Genomic DNA, 27,661 nt, shown 5'->3' with positions numbered 1-27,661 from the left:
ACATAGGTTTCCAGTCTAAGTGCTGGCCCATACTGGGACCAGTTTAGCCTTAGCAAATTCTATTAAACCATTTCCTGGGATGTTTTAATTACCTGCACTGTTCTCACCCCAACTATTCTACATGGTTGACTTATATAATGATGTCAGCTAGTTGGATAATCTGTATAGCTGGCTTCCTGGGCAGAGTCTAGGAGCATTCCAGGAAAACCCGCATTTAGCCTTCTCTTGAGATACCTCAGTAAACTGGTCAGTAGGGACTATAAGAAGCTATTATTGGCAAGATCTCCCGGGAACTAGGCTATGTAGTAATAGAAGCTGAATTTTACAAGTAGGATGAATAATAGACTGTTTGGGGCTGGAGATCCACATGGAGCTGTTTGGGAGGCAACATTTTATGAATAAGCCACATACAGTGGTACCTTGGTTGGCTCCCAAACAAATCGGCTCCGGAAGTAAGTGTTCCGGTTTGCAAACATTTTTTGAAAGCCAAACCTCCAACACAGCTTCCGATTGAGTTCAGGAAGCTCCTGCAGCCAATCGGAAGCTGCGCCTTGGTTTTCGAACGCTTCCAGGAGTCAAACAGACCCCCGGAATGGATTAAGTTTGACAACCAAGGTACCACTGTATCTCAGAAAGAAGGATGTGGAAGGGAAATCCATAGCTGCCAGTATGTTTCCTTTTACCTACCCCAGAGTGATGAGCAGAATGCATCACTTGATTACATGCTGTGCACTTGAGCGCTGCCCATCAAGACATTGTCATTAACGAAGCAGCCTGCTTATTTAATGGGATACCAAGTCCGAGTGTTGGAAAGGGTGTAAACCTAATTGCATTTGTTTTCATTTTAAATCCACTTGCAATACTTGCTCCCCTGCCTGCACAGTTTGCCAAAATCAGATCTGGATTGGATAATCAGAAGCCTTCCTGTTTTATAGCTCCCCGCTCCCTCCATCTGGCTGAATCAGATCAGACAGCGTCATGATGGAGCGTTGAAAGGACAGTCCATGTTTGCAGTATACGTCTCCTGCTTCTGACCTGCCTGTGTGGCTTCCCATTTTGCCACGTTCAGGTTCCTTCCTGCCCTCTTTTTGTTATGCAGCCGAGCTCATAACCCATCTGCCTCTCCGACCAGTGATGTAAATGTACCAGCTGCTTCTGAGGAACCACTCTGAAGAGTGCAGGAGGCAGGTCTTTTCCCTGTGCATCAGCCTGCTTTTTTTGCAGCAATAAGTCACTGCCTCGCCTCGCACCAACCATGCTCTGCTCTCCCTTAAACCCTCACATCTAACCTCCATCTGAGAATGAGATCAAGTAATCCTCTTACAGGTCAATGATTTTTTTTCCAGCATAGCTTCATTTAAGGGATTTGCATTAGTTCATAATGTGCTCTCGATTGTGTTGAAATTGAAAGGCTTGTTTAAAAAACGAAGGGGGGGGGGAGGCTGGAATTGGCTGGCATAAAAAAAGCTTGAAGTTCTGTGTCCCATCACAGAGAAATCAAGAGGCAGAGACAGAGAGAGAGAGAGAAAGGGGCAGCACTTTTAAATCTTGCGCTTGGAAAATGAAGGCTCTGCTGTTGTTGGTTCTGCCATGGCTAAGTCCTGCAAACTACATAGACAATGTGGGGAATCTTCACTTCCTGTACTCAGAGCTGTGAGTACTCACAGTTGTGATGTTGTGGTGGTGTCTCTGTGTTGTGTCTCTGTGTTGTCTTTTTAAAAGGAATGGAAAAAGACATCCCTTTGTTACTTCTCCTTCGTACCTGTGTGTGTACATATGTATGTGTAATAAATGAATAAGCCTGCTTAACAGTCACATACCTAATCTGAGAGGCTTGGAAGAAGAATGCCCTTTTTTTGGCACTTTCTCTTTTTAAAGTGCTGGGAAAAGCTGATACGAGCATTGTTTTCCTTCCCTACTTCCATTTGCTGAGTTGCTTTTTGGGATTGAGAGTCTTTTTCCCTGGACTAGATTCAGGCAGATGTGCAGAACACTCTGTAGATAAACCGGTAGCTAGCCTACACACTCTCTCACTTGCTGAGAACCTTTTCACAGTGCATAATTTCTGTAGGGATGTGAAAATGTGCCCCATTTCTGTCCACAGTCAGGATGTTAATTCTCTTTAACTTTGCTTTATTTGGAATATACTTAAAGGATCATCAGTGTGTGTGTGTGTGTGTGTGTGTGTGTGTGTGTGTGTGTGTGAATGTGTGTGTGAGGGAGAGAGAATATAAATGCTATTTTCCATATAGATAGATAGATAGATAGATAGATAGATAGATAGATATGGCAGTGTAGCTCATAAACGATGCTTGTTGAGTTAGCTTGTAAATGTCATGATGAATTGCCTTCTGAATGCTGATTATCCTTATTGAGGTTTTTGGGTAGCAATGCCTAATCTGTAAAATATGTTCCAAAGTGAAATGGATTTAGTGAAGTACAGTGTCACACGTTAGGAAAATTCATATAGTGCATGCATAATTTGCCTTTAAAATGCATTAAATGATGATGATATGGTTTCAAGGGGGCATTTCAATAATTGCTGTAACATGCAGTGGCTGAGTGCGAGCGTGAGCACATGTATGTCTAGAAATAGTAATTTGCCAGGGTTGCTGCTGCTAGCGTTTTGAGAAAACAGTGTAAAAGGCAACTATTAATATTTCAGGGACCTTTACAAGGAGCATTCTGAATTTCACTACAGGTCACACAGCCCCCCCCCCCAAAAAAAATTGGTATGATACATGTGGCTTAACGGTTTAAAAAGATCATTAGGAAAACAATGGTTAGTGGAAGCAAATTGTAGAGGATCAGGATCAAACCAGACCAGATAAACTTTCATAATAGAGACAATGGCATCTGGGACATCCAGTTTCCAGGAAAACAAACAGATGAGATTAATCAGAGCATACACAGAGAAAACTCCTCCCCCTAGTTGTTTCCTAGGGAATTCTGTTCCATTCCTGTCACTCACAGAGGGCTACTATGTACAGTAGCTACTCGACTTGAGTTTATTTTGCCCTCTAACCTACAAAACCCTTAACTGCACTTTGATTGCTATTCTTGTTGACATGCTCTTTACCCAATTGGTTTGCTGTTGGATGCGCCTCGCCAGTTATCAGCAACAACCAAATCTGTTTAGTGGTTCACTCTGCTGGGGGGAGGGGAGGGAACAAATCAGCCACAGCACAAAACTGCATGTGAACTGGGTCACAGCAGCAAAATTAGGGTATGAAACCAGCAAATATTGCTCCTGTTGTAAAGAAGTCAGTGCAACAAGGCTATAATAGGACACTTACATTTTGTGTGTGTGTGCCTAGGTTTCAATGCAGCAAGGATGCACTATGCTAATCTAGAATGCTGTGTGGCTGGGTTTGATTTCTCTGTTTGGTGAATGAGCAAGGCATCTCAAAGTGTGTCTTTTTTATCTTTGTTGTACTATGGATGGAGCATACGAGCTATGATTCACAACCCTAGGTATGTGGAAAAGACTGAAGCGAGTTAGAGGCTCTCTGCCTTGAAACTGGTAGTGTATCTCCAAGGGATAATTCTTGAAACAGGACATGCCAGGGATTGAACTTAGGACATTCAGTATGTGAAACATGAACTCTGCTCTTAATAGGCCTCCTATCTTTTCTTTATTATGATTCCACATATACTAGACCTGAGCCTTGGCAACAAGGCAAGCTTTTCTGCTCAGCCTGGTGAGCAGCAGCTAAAATTAAATCCTGCCTGCAGCGCTACTCAACAAGAATTCCAAATATTAGTCAACACTAATATTACAGATTTTCAGAAATATATTGTCAGCCCAACACCTGTTGCTGCCCCCAATACATCTGTCTTGTGTGGTGCATTGGTGCCTTTCAGGGTCCCTTAATATGTTGCAGAGGGTGCTGGGTTGCCACTCTTAGATCACACATAAGCTTCGCAAGTAACCAATAGATTGCCTGTTGTTGTTGTATTTTGTTGTTATCCTGTTCTGTTCTGTTCTGGCCTGGCTGCACTCCAGCAAAGAATTGAACTTGAGCAAAGTTGTTCATCGGCAGAAAACAGGGCCAAGCAAGTGGATCAAAGCTGTGCAGGACCTTGGACAGTTCCCAGAGACTATGATCTGCCCAGATGCCCAGATCAAAAGTATCCTTCTGGACTTGATGACTGCCAGAGTGAAGGGCAGGGAATTTGAAGAAGCTGCGTCTGGTTGACTTACACTGTGCATTCTGCCTTGGATGGTGTACTGAGCAGATTCAGGCATATCCACACTTCCTCTTGTTTCATTGCTTTCCCCCAGGGAAAAATGCTCTTTAGCGCTCAGTCAGAGCAAACAGCAATTCGGGTTTTTTCCAATTTGACACCTGCTCTTTAGTACTAAAGCAGAACAAATTTTCCCTGGGAAAGGAGCAAGGCACAGTACAAGCAGAAGTGTGAATGAGCCCTCAGACTACTCACCTGAAAAGACTGAGCAACTTCTTCCATGTTGGGAGTCTGGTAACTTCTTAGAGATGTTTTTGGTCATTTCCCTCACAGTCTCTATAACCAAAGGGCTCTGAGGTGATAAAGTCCCTTTGGCAGATGATTCTGGTTCAAGGTCATTATCAGAAGGTTTTGCAGGGGAAACAGTAAGAGGCTGGGTCACTCCAGTTATCAGTTAGACTCAATGCTATTTTTCTAGATAAAGAGGTGCTGGAACTCACCATGAACACCACCTCTGTTCTCTTATAATGGCAATGGTGCCCACCTGAGAGGTGCCAGAACTGAGTTCTGCCTGAAAAAAATGCCCTGGTTGCACTACTGCTCCAAACCAGTGCATGCCTGGACTGCAGTCAAGAGTGTTCCTCAGTGGTGCTGGGAGTACATTGTTTTTTTAAATGTCTGCAAATAGATGGCCTTGTGCTGGGAATAAAAATAAGACATTTTAACCAGTAAGGGTATAATGGCCAATTGATGACTATGACCTATACACGTTTACACAGAAGTCACCCTGGGGCTTGTTCACAAGTAGGTGTGCATCCAGTTATAGCCTCAAAAGTATACAAATAGAAACAGTCCTGAAAACTTTTAGCCAGTCGAGTTGCCACAAAAGAAGGAAGTGCTTGGCTGGCTCCTTCTGAAAACTGCAGTCACCCAAAAGAAATAATACTACAGCCCTGCTGTGTAGCTCCTCTTCCTCTTCCATTTCAACCCCATAATTCAGATGATCAAACAAGCTCCTCCCTCTGTGTTGAGAAGCATGCCAAGCCGGGCATTAGGTTTCCTGATGTACACAGGGATTGTCTTTCAGCTGCCACACAGATCAGTGAATCCCTGTGGTTTGCAAGGTAAATGGGCTGAGGGCATGTGTGCGGCTTTGTCCCCCTCTCCACCCTTGTACTCCGTGCAAGAACTGCATTGCGTGCTTTTGCTCCAGGTTTCTTGCTTTTGCTTGCTTGCTTCTGCAGCCTTGACCTCATGAGACAGGCAAATGAGGACATTACAGCACAGCTGATTCTATGCAGCTTGAACGGTGGTAGTGTTGGAAGTTGCTGCAGATGATGGTTAACGGGCATTATTTTTAAAACGTGTTGGTCTCAAGTCTTGTCTGTCCAGATGTGCCTTGGCGTTCACACGAGAGACAGCACATATTTAGTTACCGCCTTCATTGGTGCTTTGGGTAGGTAATCCACATTTGAGTCTTAGAAATGCATGTCAAGACTCAAACTCAGGGAACCCTCTTTCAACCCGAAGATGACTTCTGTCATCATTTTGTTGCACTGCACATTTAAAGGGAATGATCTGAGCCTTCTTCATCCTATCTGTGACAGGAAGCTGCTTCATATTGAGCCAGACCATCTAGGTTGGTGTTGCCTACTACACTGACTTGTAGAAGCTTGTGTAGGTTTCAGGAAAGAGATTTCCCAGCCTTACCAGGGATTGAATCTGGGATATTTTGCATGCAAGGCACGTGCTCTATGTCTGAGCTAGGGCTGTCTTAGGCTGTGAGACAGTAATTGACTCAAGGTAACCCAGTGAGCTTTATGGGTAAAGAGATCTTCAAGTTGGACATCCTACCAAGTCCTTGTTCTCATTCTCATAGCAGTGTACTGTGAGGCCTCAGGGTAGACAAAAACCCTTAGGTATCATAAAGGCCAGCAACTCTGCAATCCCTGATACAGCCTCTGCTAGGAACATTTGAGATTGTCAGGGAACTGCCATCAGAGCAGGTGGTGGAAGGGCTCAAGGAGGTTAGGAGAGACTTAACAGCAGAGGAAGGAACCAGCAGGGGGAGAGAAGGAGCTCCGAGGGAAAGGGAGTCGGAAAAAGGGCTCTGGGACACTTCCAGCGAAAACAGTGAGGAGGTTTCAGGACCTCCTATAGGGACACCCACACCTCGCCGGAAACTGTCACGCCGAGAGTCCAGAAGACGCGTTTCCGTTAAGGAGCTTTTATGTTGGAAGAGATTCCGCAAACGCCCACTGTCGGATTCTGCCAGCGACTGAGGGAGCCATGCTTAAGGGCTCCGCTAAAGACAGAGTTTTGCTAAGCTGAGCAAACCTTGAGGGACTAAGCTTTTACGCACAAGCAGCTCATCATCCCATCACAGAGATATATGGGGGTTTATCTTCTATTGCTTTCCCGCCCCCCACAACATGCTCTGACAAATCTCTGCTGCTGTCTTCTGCCATATAAAAGGATGGATAGTGCAACTAATGCAATTTAAATGAAAGCACTAACATATTTTACCCTCTGGTGCTCATGGAAAGCGCTTCTATATTTCAGGGGCAGCATTTGGCTTCAGTTGATGTCATGTTGCATGTAGTATTTGCTCCTGGCTGCTTTGTGACAGTTTTCAGAAACAGTAACATCAGGCAAAGTCAGTTAGGGACAGGGTTTCTGTAGCAAACCATCAGAATCAAGCTAGCTGCTGAAGTTAAAGCAGAGCAAGGCAAAAGGTAATACTGTCATTACAGTCCCGCCGAATAAATAAGGAATTTGTCCATTGGGGTTGAGTTTTATGCGTATGTTGCACAAAGGGAGCTGCCTTGCATGTTTCCTCTTGTATGGCAGGCCGAAATGGAAAGGGGGACAACCAATCTGGTTGCAGTGTGTGCTGCATTGGATAGAGAGCTGATTCAGAGCCGGGAGATCTAGATTCAGATCTCCACTCGCCTATGTAAACTCACCTTCTCACAGCCTAAAGGAGGTATCCTAGGTGGCTGTGAAGCTTCCAGGAGGATAAATCTTGTTTAAACCATCTGGAGGTCACTGTCTGAAGGAACACTCTGAACACTCATGCTCATTGGCTACATTCAAATGAAGGGAAGCTATTGCATCTCAACTCTTTTCTGGTTATTTGGCTATAACTTTTGATAGAATACAGAGAACTGAACTAACTTTGTTGCACTCCATTCTTCATTAAATTATCTTTCCATTGATATATAATTTTATGGCACTACAGTGGTACCTCGAGTTACATACACTTCAGGTTACATACACTTCAGGTTACAGACTCCGCTAACCCAGAAATAGTACCTCGGGTTAAGAACTTGCTTCAGGATGAGAACAGAAGTCGTGCTCCAGCAGTGCAGTGGCAGCAGGAGGCCCCATTAGCTAAAGTGGTGCTTCAGGTTAAGAACAGTTTCAGGTTAAGTACAGACCTCCAGAACGAATTAAGTACTTAACCCGAGGTACCACTGTACTACAGAAATAAATGGTGGTATGAACCATCAAACCTTGGAAATACACTTTTCCCAAAAGGTTTCCACAGTTTTGGCCACTAGTGTAGATAATACTGTGGGGTGATGCTGATGAAAAGGATGATGTATGGCTGACTGGTGATGACAGAAACCGCACCTAAAAAGGCATCTTTTCTCTTGTGCTGAGGATGGTGGTGCAGGGCTCTCTAAGATCCACTCGTTCAGCTCTCTCTTAGAAACTGCTGGCCGTGGTGTTGCTACGGTTCCATGCGGTTTATGCCTCTTCTCTGTGTGTGCTCTCAGCCCGCAGGGGACACTTTGAATACTCAGCTGCATGCCAAGACACAGAAAATCAATTTGAAGCCCCAAAAGATAGAATGGCTGACGGAGAAGGTCACTAAACACTCACCAGCTGCTCTACTCCTTGAAGCTTGGAGGCAGATTCATCACAAAGGTCAAGGGTGCTTAATAAAAATATAATAAAAAATTAAAATCTGCCGGGTGTGCTTTAGTGTTACAAGGACAGACCTACAGGCAACTGCAGGGGCTGAGCTGAGAATCTTCTCCTTGTCCATCATGAATAAATGGGTGGAGGGAATTGCTTTTCATATTGCCAGAACGGAACAGTGTTGTCAGAGCTATCAGATAAAGGCTGTGAGATCCATGATTGTCTTTGTCAGGGCGCCAAAGCTAGGCCAAACTAGGTTAATTGTAACAGATTAGGGCAGGGTGAGCTAGGCCTCCAATGTACGGAAGCAGCTCACTTTCATTCCATACTGTTAGGGTGCCTGCTGCGCTTATTCCTCTTTGCTTCTCACCCCCAAGGATGGCCTTCCATTGGATAGATGGGACATTTGTCCGGGAGTGAGCAGGGCTGTCTACCCAGCAGCCAGGTATGCAAGCATAGGCCCACACTGCTCACCAGTAACATAGCCAGTCAGCTTGACTCCTTGGCAGTGGTTGCACCTCTACAGCAATGACTGGACACTGTATGCATAAAGAAACTGCTCACAAGTTTAACATTTCTGGATGTTCCCCATTCTGCACCTAAGTCTGTGGTCCTGCGTTCACATACTTTAGGGAGTAACATGAACTCAGCAGGACTTGCTTTGGATTTGGCTATATCAGGCATAGGCAAACTCGGCCCTCCAGATGTTTTGGGACCACAACTCCCATCATTCCTAGCCAACAGGACCAGTGGTCCAGGATGATGGGAGTTGTAGTCTCAAAAACACCTGGAGGGCCGAGTTTGTCTATGCCTGGGCTATATGGACCAGCTATAAGGCCCCTTGGGGATGCAGGTGGCGCTGTGGTCTAAACCACTGAGCCTAGGGCTTGCTGATCAAAAGGTCGGTGGTTCGAATCCTGCGACGGGATGAGCTCCCATTGTTCAGTCCCAGCTCCTGCCCACCTAGCAGTTCGAAAGCATTTCAAGTGTAAGAGGATAATAGGTCTACTTACTTTCTCTGGTGGGAAAGTAAATGGCATTTCCGTGCACTGCTCTGGTTCGCCAGAAGCGGATTAGTCATGCTGGCCACATGACCTGGAAAAACGGTCTGCGGACAAACACCAGCTCCCTTGGCCACTAAAGTGAGATGAGCGCCGCAACCCCAGAGTCGTCTGAGACTGGACTTAACTGTCAGGGGTCCTTTATCTTTTTTTATAAGGCCCCTTGAGCCCCATGACAAACTTCTGAATGAGCTGCAGTACCTCCTCCTGGCCCATATTGGCAGCAGTGGATAGCGAGCTTAAGGCACCAGTGATTTCCCCTTTCTGGCATAGTGAGCAGAGTCTGAACATCTGGTTCAAGACCTCTGGCACTTTATACAGTGACAGATTGTTTCCACTGATAGTGTTCAGTCAAACTGCTCTGTTAATTTGTACCATCAAGTCTCAGTTAAGTGGTTTATAGCTTGTTAACATGTTTACTTAGATGTAAGTCCCAACACAACTTACTTCCATTCAATTCATTACAGGGAGATGCATGGGTGCTGCTGAGCCATGCATCATTTTTCAACTCTCTGGCAACATGTAGTTGAAATTTCTACTTCCAGACACCATTTCACTGCTTCCCGCTTGAAGTGGGTGGGGAAATGCAAACTGGTGATGTCTCGCTACATGTCTTTTCAGCCATGCGCCACTTAGAAGATTCAGTGGGGAGATGGTGAATGCCAGCCGCTAAGTATTTCTCTATAACTGGAAGTTTGGACGTAATTTATTTGTTATTTCGTAAACTTTCATACTCAACAGACTGATTCATCAGATGCACAAAGGAGATTAGAACGTAGTAGCTTTATGTATTCATAGATTTAAGTACAGTGGAGGGCACATCAATTAGATAACAAAGTATACGTAAAGGCATTTTGACAGCTGAACTGAAATGCAGCAAATAAATTAGTTTTGAATGCAATTTTATAGATGGGGATGATGAAAAATGAGGCCATTAGTTTGCAGGATAAGATAGATCAAAAAGAACAAAACTGACGAGGGAAAATCAAATCTTAGTTAATAGCTTCTGATCTACATTTTCCCATCATTCATTGTTGCCCAGTGAATCTTGCATTCAACAAGCTGCTCACTTCACCATCCTTCAGGCCCACAGCACAGTCTGTCTGAAGAGGCAGTAGAGTTCTTACATCCCAAGTGTGGTCTAACACGCTTTGCTGGCATAAGATGTACCAAACATGATATTGGCGTGCTCAGCCACGGGACCACCCCTTCTCTAATTGCTGCAAGCAGGCCTCTTTGATTCTTTTTGCACCCTACCAGCTGAAACCCATCCCTCTCCTATAAAGAAAAAAGCTCTTATATTAGAGAAAAGGGATCTGGTAACAGATGCCAGTGATCTTCAGTGAGACTAGATGCAGGTAGTCCTAGCAGGCTGCCCCAGTTATAGCAAATGAAGTTCAAGCCGTTGTTTTCTACCCAGAAACAGACTATACTAAAACGTTGTGATTTCCTAGCAGAAAATGTTATGGATCATTTCCAGTTGACATATTGAGACTTTTCTGACAACTATTGCCCTTATTCACTCTTCCCCAAGGGGAGTGTTATGTTGTTGTTGTTGTTGTTGTTGTTGTTGTTGTTGTTGTTGTTGTTGCAGGCAGGACAAAAAAAAAAGGGCCCCTGTTTAGACAGAGTAGTAAATATCCACTTTTCAGTTGTTGTTTTTTCAAATAACCAGCTTACTTTGGAGTACCCATTCCCAAAGTTCCTGATTCTAGCTCATTGGGAAGTACCCTAAGAATGTTGACTCCCCATTAAGTCATTGAAGTTTAACTATATGTCCATATTTCCAAGGACAACCAGATTAATGCATATTGCAGTGGAATGAATTCTGCCATTCCAACTATTTAGGAAGTGAGTTAGGAAGTGAATTAGTTTGTTCATTACAGTGGTACCTCGGGTTAAGTACTTAATTCATTCTGGAGGTCCATTCTTAACCTGAAACTGTTCTTAACCTGAAGCACCACTTTAGCTAATGGGGCCTCCCGCTGCTGCTGCGCCGCCAGAGCACGATTTCTGTTCTCATCCTGAAGCAAAGTTCTTAACCCAAGGTACTGTTTCTGGATTAGCAGAGTCTGTAACCTGAAGCATATGTAACCTGAAGCGTATGTAACCCGAGGTACCACTGTATCTGCAAACACTACACTACACATCTGCTCTCAAATCAGGATAATATATACCAGTATATAATTTGTGGGGGGGAGAGAACCATATATCATCCTTGCTCAAGATTCAGCCTTGAATATTAAATTCTTATTTTGAGAAATGGAAAGGGTAGTATTTACAGGTCTACTATCTCTTCTCTTCATTCTGCAAGATCCCCTTCCTTTGGCAAAGCTGAACTCCAATGGAAGGAGCCGCCAGAAGGAAAATATGGGATGCACATGCCTTTGTGTGTGTATTTTTCATGTACTTGCATACATTTTGGGCCCTCCCATTGCATTGGACTTGAGAGACCTTGTGTAATGGTCAAGGAATGCAATATTCATTTATCTTCTTCCGGGATCCAAATTTATTCTTGTATTACCCTTGATATCGCTACACAAGGAAAACATTAAGCTGGCCTCTGATTTTTCTTGGACTGTGCTTAGAATAAGCTGGCTAATGTGCAAATTATTTTGACAATTGATCCAAAACACAGGAGAAGACAAGTTTGTTGACATCTTGTTGGTGTGGTTTGAGGTTAAACAGGAAACTTTACAAATGGAGCAACATTACAATGCCATAAATGAAAAATGTATTATATAGTTTTTTTTATTTGAACCTGTAAACCTTAGACCTCAAACACTGAAGACCTCTTTAATCATTACCATTTCCTCTATATTGAGAAGAAGAAGAGGAGTTTGGATGTGATATCCCACTTTATCACTACCCTAAGGAGTCTCAAAGCAGCTAACATTCTCCTTTCCCTTCCTCCCCCACAACAAACACTCTGTGAGGTGAGTGGGGCTGAGAGACTTCAGAGAAGTGTGACTAGCCCAAGGTCACCCAGCAGCTGCATGTGGAGGAGCGGGGAATCAAACCTGGTTCACCAGATTATGAGTCTACCGCTCTTAACCACTACACCACACTGGTGATGCCCTTAAATCAGGTGTGGGAAACATGCAGCCCTGCATGATATTGGATTCCAAACCCCATCAGCCACAGTCAGCATTGCCAATAGTGAGGAATGATGGGAGTTGTAGTCCAACAATATCTGGAGGGTCGCAGGCTCACCCTGCTTTAAAGTGCAGCGACTCCAGGTGACCTCTTGAGTTGTTTGGTTGGGCCAACCTTGGATTAGAAAGGGTTTTGCATCTGAATTTTGACTATTTGTACATGTATGAAATTTGTTGATATTTTTGTACAGCCCTCATTCCCTTTGGAAGTGCAGCTGTTCCCAGCAGCTGGGGATTGAAGGGACGTGACTATATGTTCTGGCCATGTAATGTTCACGTAAAACTAGTGTCTTAATTCTACTTTTTAACACCTGGGAGGCTCTCCTAGAAGAGTGTGTGTGTGTGTGTGTGTTTTGAAAGCCAGAATCTGCTCTAACATTCTTTATTACATGAATGTTTGTCCTTTGTTTTTGTATGCTGTTCTTCCTTGCTAAATATGCAGTGTGTACTTTTTGGACAGTTGCTTAATCTCATGATTTGGAACATTGCTTGGGTCATAAGTGTTGTTTTGCCACCATCACCAATGAGACTTTTTCCCTTCCAAATTTCCTTCTCCCAGAAGAGATTAAATTCCAGGACATTCTTGTTGTATCCATCCAAGACATGAAGATGATAAGAGTGGACAGTAATGGTTGCTACATTTCACATTGCATGTGCACAGCTTTTGAATTTGGCAACTGTAGTAGAACAGAGAACTTTCAGATGGAGAGTAGATGTAAAGTCTCATTAGCTGCATGGCAGTAGCAGACCAGATTACAGAAGGGGGAGAAATTTGGCTGGGCTTTCAATTTAATACAAATCTAGTGCATTCAACTTCCAGTATGCAAACTGAAACACAGCTAACCTTCGAGGTTCACACCTTTCCAAATTTTGCAATGAGGTTCTTCAACCAAAAGACGTGTATAGGAATGCATAGGTTAGGGACAAAATGCAGTTCAAAATGTAAAAATTGTTTGCAAAATATTTGGCAAGACTGGATACAAAAATGCATCTAGAAGAAGTGTGCACAAAACGCTGATAAATTTTCACTAGAACTTTTTTAAAATCACAGACTTGGTGCAAAAATGTAGCAAAGGCAGCTACGTACACCCATAAACCAGATTAATGCATATTGCAGTTTACTGCAAGCTGGTGCCCTCCAGCAATGGCTGGAGGGCACCAGCTTGGGGAATGGTGATACAGCTCTATATACTTAACCATTCTTCAGCTATAACACCAACAAGGGGACTTCCAAAAATTTGTTGCTACTGTTAGACAGACAGTTCTTGAAGCAGGATGTCCTCATTAACCCTTGCAAGGGTTTTGACCTACCATTACTTTACAAGCACAAAGCTCCCCCTAATTCCCGTGGGGATTCCACTTATCCACCCTGCTAGGAGGAAGCGAAACAAGGATTTACTCCCTTCTTCCAGCTGGACAATGTGGTTTGTCAGTGATTGAATCAACATGCTGGTCACTCACTATACACTATGATATCTGTAAGAAGTCATAACATGGAGATACATGACCTAAACATGGGAAAAAAGCTTATAGAAGGCAAGCTACCCTAAATTACTTACTGGTAAAAAATAATAATGAACCGTAATTCAGACCAGATACACATTCTGAGAATATGTTTCACTCCCTGCTTCTCTGTCATCAAATTTCATCCTTTGCAATCTATCTTCAATATCCAGGTCAGTTATTTGATGGCTGCTGCATCAAATAACTCCTTGAAATATACGAAAAGTCTCTTGGGGGTCTTTTCGTTTGCAATTAATGCAAACTTATTTTCATCCAGGTTTCTCCAGCTATTGGTTGTTGAGATGTTTCCGCCACTCAGTAAATACATGCTGACAAGCAATTAAAAATCTATACCCTGGGATGCCATGCAGTGCCACTGAGCATCAGGGGAGCTTTGCAGACAATGGTGAGAATTCCTGCTTAATGGAAGGAGTCTGCTTTGCATGTCCTGTGCCATGGAAGGCCAGGGGAACAAAAATAGCATTTGGCAGGCATGCACACTTCTACCACTTCAGAGTGGTTTGTACACTTCAGTTATGCTTCATAGCTCCTGTTTTCCACATGTGACTATGTGGATGGCTTTTGTTTTGTTTAAATGAGAAATAATGCATGATTGGGGGGGGGGGAGAAATGCTGTTTTTCCTCCTGTTTTGCTCAACATATCCCGTGGCTTAAAATGGTTTGACTCTCATTCTCTCACCCCAGATAATTCTGGGAACTGTAGCAGTATGAAGAAGCGGCTAGCAGCTTATCAAACTAGGATTCTCAGGAATCTTAGGGATATACCATTAGAGCAGTGGTTCCCAACCTTTTTTTTTTTTTTTTGGCCGTTCCCCACCTAAGCACCTCTAAAATCCTGATGCCCCACCCCTCCCACCCCTGTGACATATAATTCTTATTATTTAAAAAAAGTGAACTCCTATTCATGTGGCCTAAAAGGCCATTACTTGGTGTAAACAAGCTTCCAAATTGCCCCCCTTAAAAATCGAATTGCCCCCCTATGGGGTGTGTGCCCCATGTTGGGAACCACAGCATTAGAGTGAGGGCTCACCCACACTTCTGCTTCTCTTGTGCTTTCTAAGCATGGGTCTGAGCAGTTTTGCCTTTGTCCTGTCACTTTTTCCTGCAAAGCCTTCTCTTTAGCAATAAATTGGAGCAAGCAGTAGTCCCTGGAATACCTGGTCACCATTTGCTCTGATTCAGTGCTAAACTGCAGGTTTCCCGGGGGAAAGCTGTGGGCAAATGGAAGTGTGGATAGGCCCTTTAAAGAGGTCCAGCTCTGAGGGCCTTCTGGCGGTTCCCTCACAGCGAGAAGCCAAGTTACAGGGAACCAGACAGAGGGTCTTTTCGGTAGTGGCGCCCACCCTGTGAAACGCCCTCCCACCAGATGTCAAAGAGAACAACAACTACCAGACTTTTAGAAGACATCTGAAGGCAGCCCTCTTTAGGGAAGCTTTTAATGTTTGATGCATTACTGTATTTTAATATTTTGTTAGAAGCTGCCCAGAGTGACTGGGGAAGCCCAGGCAGATGGGCGGGGTATAATTATTATTATTATTATTATTATTATTATTATTATTATTATTATTAGTGTAGACAGCATATCTACCAGACCCATAGGCCCTAAGGTCACTCCATCATCTGCACCGGTTACTAGGGAAGGAAATAGTACCCATTGGCAGAGAGTCTCTCTCTTTTCCCTTTCGCTCACAAGAAAATACCAACCAGCCTCTTCCCACAGCCCCTTGGAAGATGGGGATGCTGATGATTACATTTATATCCCACCTTCCCTCCAAGGCACTTATGGTGGCATACATGATTCCCCTTCTCTCCATGTTATCCTCGCAGCAACCCTGTGGGGGGGGTGACTGCTCCAGTGAATTTTATGGCCAAGTGAGGTCTTGAACCCTGGTCTCCCAAGTTCTAGTCCAGCACTCCAGCTGCCACACCACACTGGCCATGAAGACACATCAAAAAATTCTGCCATTAGGGTGAAAAATATTCCCTTATCCCCAGTGTTATTTTTCTAGAAAAAGAGGTACCAGAACTCACTATGAACACCTCCCTCATCCTCTGAGAATGGCAATGGCGCCCACCTGAGAGGTGCTGGAACTGAGTTCCTGAGAGCTGGAAAAAAAGCCCTGCCTATCTCTGATATATGGGGATAGATCTGGCATTTCTGTCTCTTGCAGCACCTTGTCCTTGTTTTTGTGTCTCCGTTATGTGACCTGTTGTTGCTGGTGAGTAGCAGTTTTAGTTTTAGGGGTGTTTAAGTGAGGGCTGTCCTGCCACTCAATGCCAGTGAGAAGGAAGTACTTTACTGGATGGGTGTTATGGTTTGAGAAACCCATAAGATGTACATCTCTATTGAATGGACCAGAAAAACAGTTGGGGTTGTACCTTAGAGCTTGGATGTAGGCCATGGATTTTGTGGTGTGTTCTGGATAGTAGCTGGAAGCATGTAGATATGTGTAGAGGTCTGTAGGCTTCTAATATAAGGTGGTGCTTATAGGTCCATCATGTTAATAGCACCGCAGTGCCCAGAAAGTACATACCTTTTGTATGGACTAATCCTGGCCTTGTTTGGTGGGGCAAAAGTTGTCAGACGTTTGGTGATCTTCTGAGATGCCTCCTGTCTGTGAGTCCAGAAGACACCTGAAGAAAACAGATACTGAAGAAAAAGTTGGTGGATAAAAGATGATAAGTTAGGCCAGGGCTTTTATTTTTTCAGGGGAAACTCACAGGAACTCAGTTCAGGCACCTCTCTGGTGGGTGCCATTGCCATTCAAAAAAAATGAGGGAGGTGTTCATTGTGAGTTCCGGCTCTTTTTCTAGAAAAATAGCACTGCACTAGGCCCATGGCAAATAGAAAAATCCAACAGCAGTATGTCATTGCATGAAATAGCAAGTTTGAAAGCGAATTTGCAGAGAAGTACTGTAGTGTCTATATTGCTTTTGTGTCTGGAAGTGGGAGAGTTTGCGACTTAATTTGCGGAAGCAGGAAAGTAAATGTTAAAGCATATTTTAAAGTGAAGCCTTTGGGGAATTGGGGAGACACACACTTGCTAATATAACTATTCAAATCTATGCTAGAGGGAAGAGAAGAAAAATAAGTAGTCTAAGGAAACTAGATATATCCATGGGTATAAAGACTTCAGCCTGTGCTCAATCTTGTCTTTAGTCAGAATTTTGGAGCTGTTTGCAAATGGACACCATGAGGGCTAGTGGCTTATGCTTTTTGTTTTTTGTTTTTCAAAAGAGAAAGCTAAGATTCTCAGGGTAAAAAAACCCCCAGTTTCCCCATCTGGGACATTATAAGGAATAGTGCTTTCTATGATAGATCTAAGAGCATTATATATCTAAAAGCTGGTCATTTTGGGAGGATTAGCCATCTGTGTTGACAGGCTGTTACAGCTATACTTACAGAAAGCAAGCAGGATTTGTTTTAAATATGTCTGCATTCATTCTGTCAGCACTTCAGATGCTTGATGCGATGTGGTATACAGGACATGAGAGTGAAAGTCACTCTCATCCAAAGGTGATGGCTTTGGAATATGTGTGCATTCCTAGTCCATGGGGGATACCCATGAGTAGGATAACAGATACAGTGGTACCTTGGATTAAGTACTTAATTCATTCCGGAGGTCCGTACTTAACCTGAAACAGTTTCTTAACCTGAAGCACCATTTTAGCTAATGCGGCCTCCTGCTGCTGCAGTGACGCTGGAGCACGATTTCTGTTCTCATCCTGAAGCAAAGTTCTTAACCTGAAGCACTATTTCTGGGTTAGCGGAGTCTGTAACCGGAAGCATATGTAACCTGAAGCGTATGTAACCTGAGGTACCACTGTATATAATGGCCTTAGGGTAACTGATTTGGGTACATTGAGAAACAGAAGTGTGTCCTAGTCTAGTTAATGCCTGGATAAGAGACTGCCTGGGTTATCCATGTATGCTGCTCTGAGCTTCCTCAAAGAAAAGTAAGATATGCAGGGGTATTGCTATGTCCTTAAAAAATTCAGGTCAGAGGCCCGTGACCAATATTTGCGTAACATTTGCACATGCTAATTTGTTTCCAGATAAACAGAAGCAAATTTCAGAGGGAAAGCAACCCTGTAAGCAACATATTATTTTAAAGTTTTTAAAAAGCCAAGTGAAGAGGCAGGAAGTCTGGGTCCAGGTGCAGAAGAACCAAGGATCGGGGCCCCTGAGTTGCTCCATTAGAAATGCCCCCTAGATATTTGTAAAGAGCTGTCCATTTTCTGGATTGCCTGCTCAGTGGCGAAAATTTGTGGAGAGAAACAATGGGTGGTAAGCAGCTGCTTTTGACTCAGGGTAGACCACCTTGGAATTTATCAACAAGCCAGAGTCAGGACCATTGATTTCAACAGGTCTCCTCTGAGTAAGGCTGAGTTGAATGCCGTGAAATACATGGTTACTTTCTATCCAGGCAATGAAGGAAAAATCCCCAAATATTTGTGTCAGTGAGACTTCACTTAAACCAATAAAGAAAATAAAATATAAAATATTTAAATTGGTATGATGCCTCAGAATAACTGACACAGACGATATCGCTCCCATTTTCTGAGCAGGAAAGCTACAGAGACTCTCCAGCTCAAGGGAAGTGGGGTGATGGGAGAATCAAACGTTTTGCTGTCTCCTCAAAATGGCGGCTTCATCCTTTGCAGCATCCCCTCTCTACCTTCTTCCTGCCCCACCATCATGGAAACCTAGGAAGTCCCTTCATCGTAGTCACACTCTATCTCAATATTGTCTACACCTGTCAGTGGCTCTCCAAGGTTTCGGGCATCAGCTTTACCCGGCCTTCTCTGGGGACACCAGGGATTGAGCCAGAGACCTTCTACACTCAAGGCAGGGGTACTCCCCTCATAGATGGCACTCGTGGACCTGTCAGCTTTGGCAATGTGAGCCTACAGTTCAAGAAGGACTGTGACGATATTTGCATGTGTTCTTAGTTTGAAAATAAGCCACGTTGGGCAATATTTGGGAAACCATGAATCATGATTTAAAATAAAAAATAAAAAAAACAAGGAAATGTTTCAGACAGCATCATGAAGGCAAGAAACAATTTGTTCAAATGTGGTGTGCGGTATTAATGTGAGACTTCCGTATTCAAGTCATGTGGCTAAGACTGGAGTAGAAATCTACTGTTTCTTGACAGACAGAGAAAGAGAGAGACATAATTTTCTTCCTTCTAAACCAAGGAGCCCCTGCTGTGCCAGGGTTATAGTCACATGCTGTCATTCACTTTTGTTCTTTAAAAGGTTCTTTGCAAGTTGCTAGAGGTCAGATTGCGAATTGATCAGGTCAGGAGAATCACTGTCTGTCTTTTCTTCCTCTTTTTTTTTTTTGGTTTTTAATTAAAAACCTTTATTTGCAATATTTCCTCTCCATCCATCTCACGTCCTTCTCACCAGCAACTTGGCAACTGATTTACATCTTTAAACTTTTAACCAACCCTTTGCAGGCGCGTTAACGACGGGATTCGATGTGCTTTCTTTGGACGGCGTGGGTTATTTACTTCTCATTACTATTGGGACGTGCTGTCCGTTGAAATGTCGATACCTAAAAGAGCCAGTGGGGGATGAAGGTCGGAGGTATTAAGGTCACAGAGGTCAGAGGTAAATGTCACTAAATCCAGACTTCTGGGAGGCTATTAACACCATGTTCTGTCAAATGCAGAAGTGTAAAGACAGTGTTCAATTGTTTGCAGTGATCTGCCTGGGGCTTCTCTCAGCATCTCGGAGCAACTAGAGCCAGGAGGCCAGTGAAGTCTGGAGCCTAATCTTTAAAAGATGCTTCGAACCAAGCCCAGGACACTTAAAAACTATTCAATGCTTCAAATGTGGGCACTGCTGCCCCAATTGTGTATTGGCACAAGCTTCCCAAACCGGCATCCCTGAACTAAGAGGAGGTTTTAGATGGCATTGAGATGGTAAGAAACCCATTGGTACCTGATATAATCTGAAACTTGTAGAAGCACTGCAAGGTTAACACGAAATGTCAAAGGAAGTATAGAAAGGAGTACGTCATCACAGTTCAGTGTTCAGAGTGGCATGCCAATGTTTTTGAATGTTCAGCATGAATGTATAATACTAGCAGGATGCTCACAAAATGCTAGGAATGTGAAGGGAAATGTAGCTCCGTTGCACATAAAATGTCCTAGATTTAATTCTGGCATCTCTAGGTTGGGGTTGGAACAGACTCCAGTCTGTACTCTGGAGAGTCGCTACCAGTCAGTGTAGTCAGTATTGAGCTAAATGGACCAGTGGCTTGTCCCTAAAATAGGCTATAGTTTCTAAGTACAAGAAGGGCTTCCACAGAATCATTAAAGCTTATTCTGTAACTCCTGTAACACAGGCACATATCTTTGCTAATTTCAGTTTGCAAGAACACAGGTTTCTTTTTTTTAAAAAAAATATTTTTTATTAACTGGCCAATCACATCAAATTAAATCACATCATATAAATTCCGAATTACAAAGCCAAATTTTTAAATTTTGTTGGGGGAACCCATACTTCAAGATCCAAAGGGGTTTCTTATACCAGATCCATCTAGCCAAGCATAATGCTAAACAGTGGTGTAGTGTTTTGTTCATGAATCTGGGGCTTGCACCGTGGATGCAAGGAAGGGATTGGAAGCTTTTGCTTCCACTTTCAGCTAGTCACAGTTTAGTGTTGTATTGGAACCCTAAACTGCACTTAATCTTAACTAGAGTTTAGAGGAACAAGTGGACTTTACAAACCACAGTTTGAGACTAATGTGTTTCAGTAAACTGTAGTTAAGACTGACCACACTTTATTGGGGGTGTGTGTTTTTGGACTAATGATAAAATGTAATTAACTGTGCTGGAGAAGGAGGGACGAGGGAACAGGCAAGCCTGAGGTCTGTGCACGGAATTCAGTACTGAGTCAAAACTAGATCAATAGTGATTGGTTGGTGGAGATGCTGCTAAATCTGGGGTTATGGTTGTGGCAGCATCAGTGGTGACATTAAAGCCATGCATGTTCAGTCCCAACACAGAGAGTTCTTTTTGCTGTACTGAATACCTTCTGCAAACATAGTGATACTCTTTTTTCACCGTTTATCTTTTCTACATTTGGCCCTGCAAACCCCTTTTGACAGTCCTTTCTTGGAATAGCTTGGAATTTCTTGACAGCTTGGAATATGTTGTTGGAAAAAGGGGTACCCTCCCACCAAAATTAAGAACTTTCCAAAATCCTTCCAAAATCTACATGTTGTTGACTGGATATAAAGCTTTGCTGGATTTGAGAAGCTAGTTGCACAATTTCTCTGAATTTTGATCTAAATCGTTTGGATTTAAAGTTTGGCTCCCCCCCCCCCCTAAGAAATGGTTCCGTTTCCCACCCTACCCAAGGGATTGTAGAATAACACAGACTCATGCCCAATCAAGCAAGACATTAGAAGCTTTCAGATTATATTGGCAATGTACTGTGCAACAGCCATGCATTTTAAGAGCATTTGTTCCAGTTTCTTATTTTTTTAATACTTCATAATAACTATAGCAATATTATCTTCATGGGACAAACAGGCACACCCTCTCTTGCTTTGTTTTTTTAAGTAAAGATGATTGAGCCTTTTGGCATCCATCCCTTTGGCCTGTAGCCTATGGTGCATTGACTGAGAATACAGGAGGCCGTGCAGGCATAATCACATATCCTTCGCTGTTGCAGGAGTAGGGCACAATCCCTCTGCTATCGGTCACAAACAACATCTTGCTGGGGCAAAGGTTGGTGCTGTGTAGTAGAAAATAAGCAGGGAAGTTCTAGCTCTTTGTTGTTTAGTCGTTTAGTTGTGTCCGGCTCTTTGTGACCCCATGGACCAGAGCACGCCAGGCACTCCTGTCTTCCACTGCCTCCCGCAGTTTGGTCAAACTCATGCTGGTAGCTTCAAGAACACTGTCCAACCATCTCGTCCTCTGTCGTCCCCTTCTCCTTGTGCCCTCCATCTTTCCCAACATCAGGGTCTTTTCCAGGGAGTCTTCTCTTCTCATGAGGTGGCCAAAGTATTGGAGCCTCAGCTTCAGGATCTGTCCTTCCAGTTTACACATGCCTTTTCCCTCACACTATAGGGATAATATCACTGGCCTACCTTATAGGATTGTGAGGATTGCTGAGGTGATGCATATAAAACTTTTTTCATGTTGCGGAGCTTGAATTGGAAACCACAAGATCCATTGATGGGGCTGTTCAGCTGAGATAGACCCCGACACACACACGCACACACCAACACACCAACATCAGAATGACAGCATTCCTCCCTATTTATTTACAATTCACTTTTGGGGATGCAAAATGAGGAACCTGCTAGGGACCAAACAGCTCGAACCAAGGACATGAGTGCTTTCTTACCTGTGCACCAAGCAGCAGCAACTGAAGACCCACGCTGCTACTCATTCACACGAATGTGGCGCGTAATAAATGGGCCCATGGCCAGGCAAATAACTGTTGGGGACACAACATCAGTGGGATCCTGTCTGGTCAGACATTATGTCTACCATATGGCTGCACTCATGTGGGAATGCTGCCAAAGGAGGTGCTTCTCAAACTATCTGATGTGATACACCAGCCATTCCTTCCTCCCCATGTGCCAGAGACCAATACCATATTTGGTCCCTGAAACATCCCACCCAACCTAAACTTTGGTGGAGTTGTTGATGACCAGCAGCTGATGGTTTGCAAATCACCACCAGTCTGTGGACCACCACTCCAGCCAGTGCTGGTTTGCAGCATCTGAATGAGCTTCCTTTTGAACCAAGGACAAATAAAAGCTGTTGATGGGCACTGTGAGAGGTGTGATGCTGTTCAGTGGCAGAAATATTATTAGCAGTGTCATTAAGTTGTTTTTTAATGGCCTGTTTTGGAAGGCAGACAATTAAGCCATATGGAAATTAAGCAGGAACTGTTCCAGTGTGATCAAACTTAGCCATGCACCACTGTTCTTTTTAAGAGAGGAATTCATTGGCTTAATCCTGTTTTCTTTTATCTAAGCAGTGTCAGCATAAGTAGTCTCTGAAAGGCAGCAGTAGCTGCTGTGGCAGATAGTGTGATACATTTGAGGTACAGATGTTTGTCTGAAAGGAGTAATGCATGTTCCTGGGGCTTCCCACCATATAAATACACAACAAAATAGTTGTTATTTGCAGTGGCTTACATATGGTGTAGGGACGTGGGTGGTGCTGTGGGTTAAACCACAGAGCCTAGGACTTGCCAATCAGAAGGTCGGCGGTTCAAATCCCTGTGACGGGGTGAGCTCCCGTTGCTCGGTCCCTGCTCCTACCAACCTAGCAGTTTGAAAGTACGTCAAAGCGCAAGTAGATAAATAGGTACCGCTATGGCAGGAAGGTAAACAGCGTTTCCGTGCGCTGCTCTGGTTCGCCAGAAGTGGCTTGATCATGCTAGCCACATGACACAGAAGCTGTACACCAGCTCCCTCGGCCAACAAAGCGAGATGAGCGCCATAAGCCCAGAGTCGGTCACGACTGGACCTAATGGTCAGGGGTCCCTTTACCTTACATATGGTGTACATGAGAGTTGTCACCAACATTTAGTCTAAAGTTACTTTCAAAATAAGTGCAGTGGTTCTTGACTAGGAAAAACATCATGATCATTCTACTTAACATTTGTATAGCACTCAAAGTGTTGTGCATGCATTCTTTAGTTGCAATCCACACAACAATCCTGTAAATGTTACAAAGTAAATATAAGTCAGTGCTTTAGATGGAGGGGCTTCAGCTAAGGTATAGAGTGTCTTGCCTAGCAACTCCTAGTGAAAACACCTTTTCATGTGTCGGTGGCAGATGCTTGTAGGAGCATCCTTCACAGGCACCGAAAAGTGGCGCCACTAATTTCAGTGGCGGAGTGGACATTTGGAAGTAGCTGCCATGCAGCTTAGGTGTGAGCCAGCGCTGAAAGGCAAAGAAAGAAGTGGCTGGGCAGAAACAGAACAGGGAGGAACAAGTTCAGCTAGGGAGCAGCACGGCAGAAAGCACTCTTCATTAGGCAGTTCGCTGGCATGCATTCCATACATTAAGGCAGCATTGTCTTATTAAGGGCTACCGCTGTTTCAGGAGTTCCTTCACAGAGGGCATTTGTATGAAAGTCATTGGCTAACCTTAGCCAAGAGAACAATAACAGAAAAGAGAACAATAACAGAAAGTGGGGCAAGCCCATTAGAGACTGATTAAAAAGTGGAATTCATTGCAAGAAGGAGCATGTTTTGAACCTTTGCAGTGGCAGAATGAGGTTGGTTCTGGAGATAAGTGACAGGCAATTTCCTCAGAGTGGCCTGGTTTTTATGGTTATTGTGTGACTCTCATTAAGGATTCAATTCATCTTGAATGCTCCTCGTGGTGAGGCAGTCAGGCATTTCTCAGTGTGTGAAAACCGTGTGCGCATGCATGAGCAAGAGAGATTTTTTTTTTGCCATAGAGGATTGCTTCCTTGTAACAGTAAGCTGTGAAAATGACTGTGTGTGTACGCATTTGAATAATATTTGTTTAAATTCTGGGTCTTCTGAGCCATGTCACTATCTCTTTGCAGACTCAGCCTCTGAATTGGTGAGTTGCAAGTTGTGTAGCTATGACCATTCACGCTCTATTAAACCACAGAGCCTAGTACTTGCCGATCAGAAGGTCAGCGGTTCAAATCCCCATGACGGGGTGAGCTCCCGTTGCTCGGTCCCTGCTCCTGCCAACCTAGCAGTTCAAAAGCATGTCAAAGTGCAAGTAGATAAATAGGTACCGCTTGGGCGGGAAGGTAAACAGCATTTCCGTGTGCTGCTCTGGTTCGCCAGAAGTGGCTTAGTCATGCTGGCCAGATGACCCAGAAGCTGTATGCCGGCTCCCTCGGCCAATAAAGCGAGATGAGCGCCGCAATCCCAGAGTCGGCCAAGACTAGACCTAATGGTCAGGGGTCCCTTTACCTTTAAGTTGTGTAGCTATGACCATTCACTTTCCTGTCTCAGAATCTTGTGGAGTTGTTCCAGTCGTCTCTTCCAGCTGCAATATCCAGAGTGGTCCCTTTTCCCAGGGAACTCTGAGGGTGTTTGTTTGTCACAATCAAGCAGTGTATGAATTTTATGAAATAAAATAAATAGTTAAACTATGGAGATCACTCCCATGGGAGGAAGGGATGCCTATCAACTTCAATGGCTTTGAAAGAGGATATACAAATTCACTGAAGAGAATAAGGCTATCCATGAAGATGACTATGCTTCACCTCACAGTTGGAGGCAGCATGTTGCCAATTACTAGAAACGACAGGCGCTCTTGCACTTGGCTTCTGCTTGGGAGCTTCCCATGGGCAGCTGGTTGGCTGCAGTGTGAACAGGATGCTGGACTAAGTGGGCCTGATCCAGCAGGCTCTTCTTATGTCCTTGCACTAAATTTTTAAAAGAGAATATGTTGTGTGTGCGTACGCCTACGTATTCATGTGTATTTTTCATAGTAACCAGAAGTGTAGGTTGTTGGAATACTGCCGGGAAGACGGGGGCATCAGGCAGGCCCCCAGCTGGCTCCAGCCACCGGCCGGCAGCCGGTCTCCCTTGGAACAGCATCAAACAGCGACACGAGTCTCAGATACATTTAGAGACCCGTGCACGCTCTGTCAGCAGTGTGTGTAAATCACCTCACAGCAGAAGAGGCGGACAGAGAGATGTGCAAGAATATTTGTACAGCACTTTGTTCAGCATAGTTCAGGAACAAAGGAAAACATGTCTGCATCCCTTTGTCTCCGGCAAAACAACAGTAAGCAAAAGCAACATACAACGGAAGTTCCCAGCAGACTGTGCTGGACGTAAACAGGCATGTGATACAGAACAGTCAGGCCTGACCCTTTTAAGGTGGAATCCAACTATATCCTAACATAGGTGTGCTTGGGAATAATGCATGTGACTGGGGGAAGAGGGACTGTCCCTTTGTCCCTCCTTAAATGATGCCCCTGCATTGTCTGCCTTCTTGCTTTTCTTGGAATCATAGAGTTGCTTTTCTTGCCATAGAATCATAGAGTTGGAGGGCCATCTAGTCCAAGCCCCTGCAATGCAAGAATCTTTCACCCAACGCAGGGCTGAAACCTACAACCCTGGGATTAAGAGTCTCATCCCGACTGAGCTAGGGAGCTTGAAAATGAGCATATGACCAGAGGGCAGGTGGGGAGCCTATGTGGGAGAGACTTTTGTTACCAGGCCTAAACCTATGACCGTCCGAAGCATCCCAGCCCTCACTAAGAGGCAGGTGGATCAACAAGGAAGGCCTGTTTCAGTGAGCTTATGGGAAAGCCTTTTGCAAAGGCGGTGGGAACACTGAATCTGGAAGGCAGATGCAACGGCGCTCGCAATGTGACGGCTGCTATGACAGACACTGTTTGTCATGGTGTCAAGCCCAGCAGCCTCCTATGTGTGTGGCTTTTTCTTTCCCCAAACGTAAGCTGACATAGACAAGCTTTCGTGCCTCACACTGCCCTCTTTCATTAGCCAAAGACAAAGAGCTGATTATAGGCTCCGTTCTTTGTTGTGATCAGTCACCTGCCTCTCTGTTTCCTATGCAGTGGAACTGCAGCCACAAACAGGCCTGTGTTGCTAGAATGGGGCTCTTCATCAAAAAGTAGACTTTTCACGTGAATTAATAACTTAATCCATTATGATTAGATGTCCCCTTCCCCTTCCCTCTCCTATTTAGTTCTGGGAAAACATGACATGCCAAAAATCTTTTCATAGTGTTGCTCACTGTCCAGTCTAATTTATTGTTTAATAAAATGAATTCATGTTAATTGCTGGGCCTTGTTACTGTTAACTTAATATGATGAAAGCTAACAGTCTGCTCAGAAAACTGAACATGGTATGATAGAGTCATCTTTTCTCTTTTCTGTCCTATGTTGTTTCTGGTCAAACAGTTTTTGTGAATTTCGCCTCATTAAAAAAAAAAAAAAGAACCCCCGAACACTATTGTTTGTCTCCATTTGCTTCAAGTAGATCTGGACAGTTTTCACAACATGATGTTTCTCTTTCTCGTCTTTGTTTAGGTGTAAAGGAGCATCTCATTACGGCCTTACCAAGGAACGAAAACGGCGTTCGCAGGATGGATCTCCTGATTCTAATGCCCCTTTAACTGTAGCTGCCCTTGGCCCTGAGCTCTCTGCTTCTGCCACCATCGCCTTAATGACAGATGAACCAGGCCTAATCAATCCAGCCTTTAGCACCACCTCAGAAGACAGCCAGTCAGGAGCCACCTCTGCAGATCTCCACAGAAGCAACCAAACTAGAAGTAAGAACCAGAGAGAAGCTCCTCAGATTTTGCCCCCTCCTCCCTGAATGACCCCTCTTCTGTCATATATACTTGTCAGAAGACATTTCATAATTTTTGGGGAGCAGAAAAACCTGATATTAAACTGTGGGGGGTCTTGAGATCCCAGCAGAGCAATCCAGATTCCAGGGCTGGGTTTTGGGGGGTTGGGTCTGTGCTGGCACCAAATTGGGGGGACAGAGTGCCTTAGGATCCAGTGAATTCATGCAAGCTCTGTTTCATCTGTGCCCTGCCTCCATGAATATCCCATTTTGGTGTTCTGTGCTGGCTATTGCTGGTGGCAGCATTCCATGTACCACACATACCATGAAAGCCATGGGAACCTCTATAGTGATTGACGCAACCCCCAGGCTGGTGTGTGCAAGTGCATCCTAACACCCTCCAGCAGCACAGATCAGGGGTTAAAGTTGCTCTATAAATCAGCTAATGGTCACACAATGTACAAAATAACACAAATTTTTCGGTGGGAAGAGTACTACCAATGTTC

General features: G+C 44.1%; 1 protein-coding gene across 7 annotated transcripts in view; it reads left to right on the top strand.

The window, feature by feature from the left end:
* LNX1 (ligand of numb-protein X 1) overlaps nt 1-27,661 on the top strand; it is a 125,618-nt gene that overhangs the window by 58,469 nt on the left and 39,488 nt on the right. For 4 of the 7 annotated variants that reach the window (XM_079990027.1, XM_079990030.1, XM_079990028.1 and 1 more), the window contains one exon: nt 26,894-27,135. In XM_079990027.1, the coding sequence (XP_079846153.1) occupies nt 26,894-27,135 (242 nt within the window). Of the gene's footprint in view, nt 1-1,197; nt 1,654-26,893; nt 27,136-27,661 lie in introns of those variants that run through there. The other 3 variants (XM_079990031.1, XM_079990033.1, XM_079990032.1) reach the window with 3 other exon arrangements.

The sequence above is a fragment of the Podarcis cretensis genome, assembly GCF_951804945.1.
Source record: "Podarcis cretensis genome assembly, chromosome: 9".
NCBI lineage: Eukaryota > Metazoa > Chordata > Lepidosauria > Squamata > Lacertidae > Podarcis > Podarcis cretensis.
The sequence above is the reverse complement of the archived record's forward strand: the minus strand, read 5'-3'. Positions and strand labels throughout refer to the sequence as shown.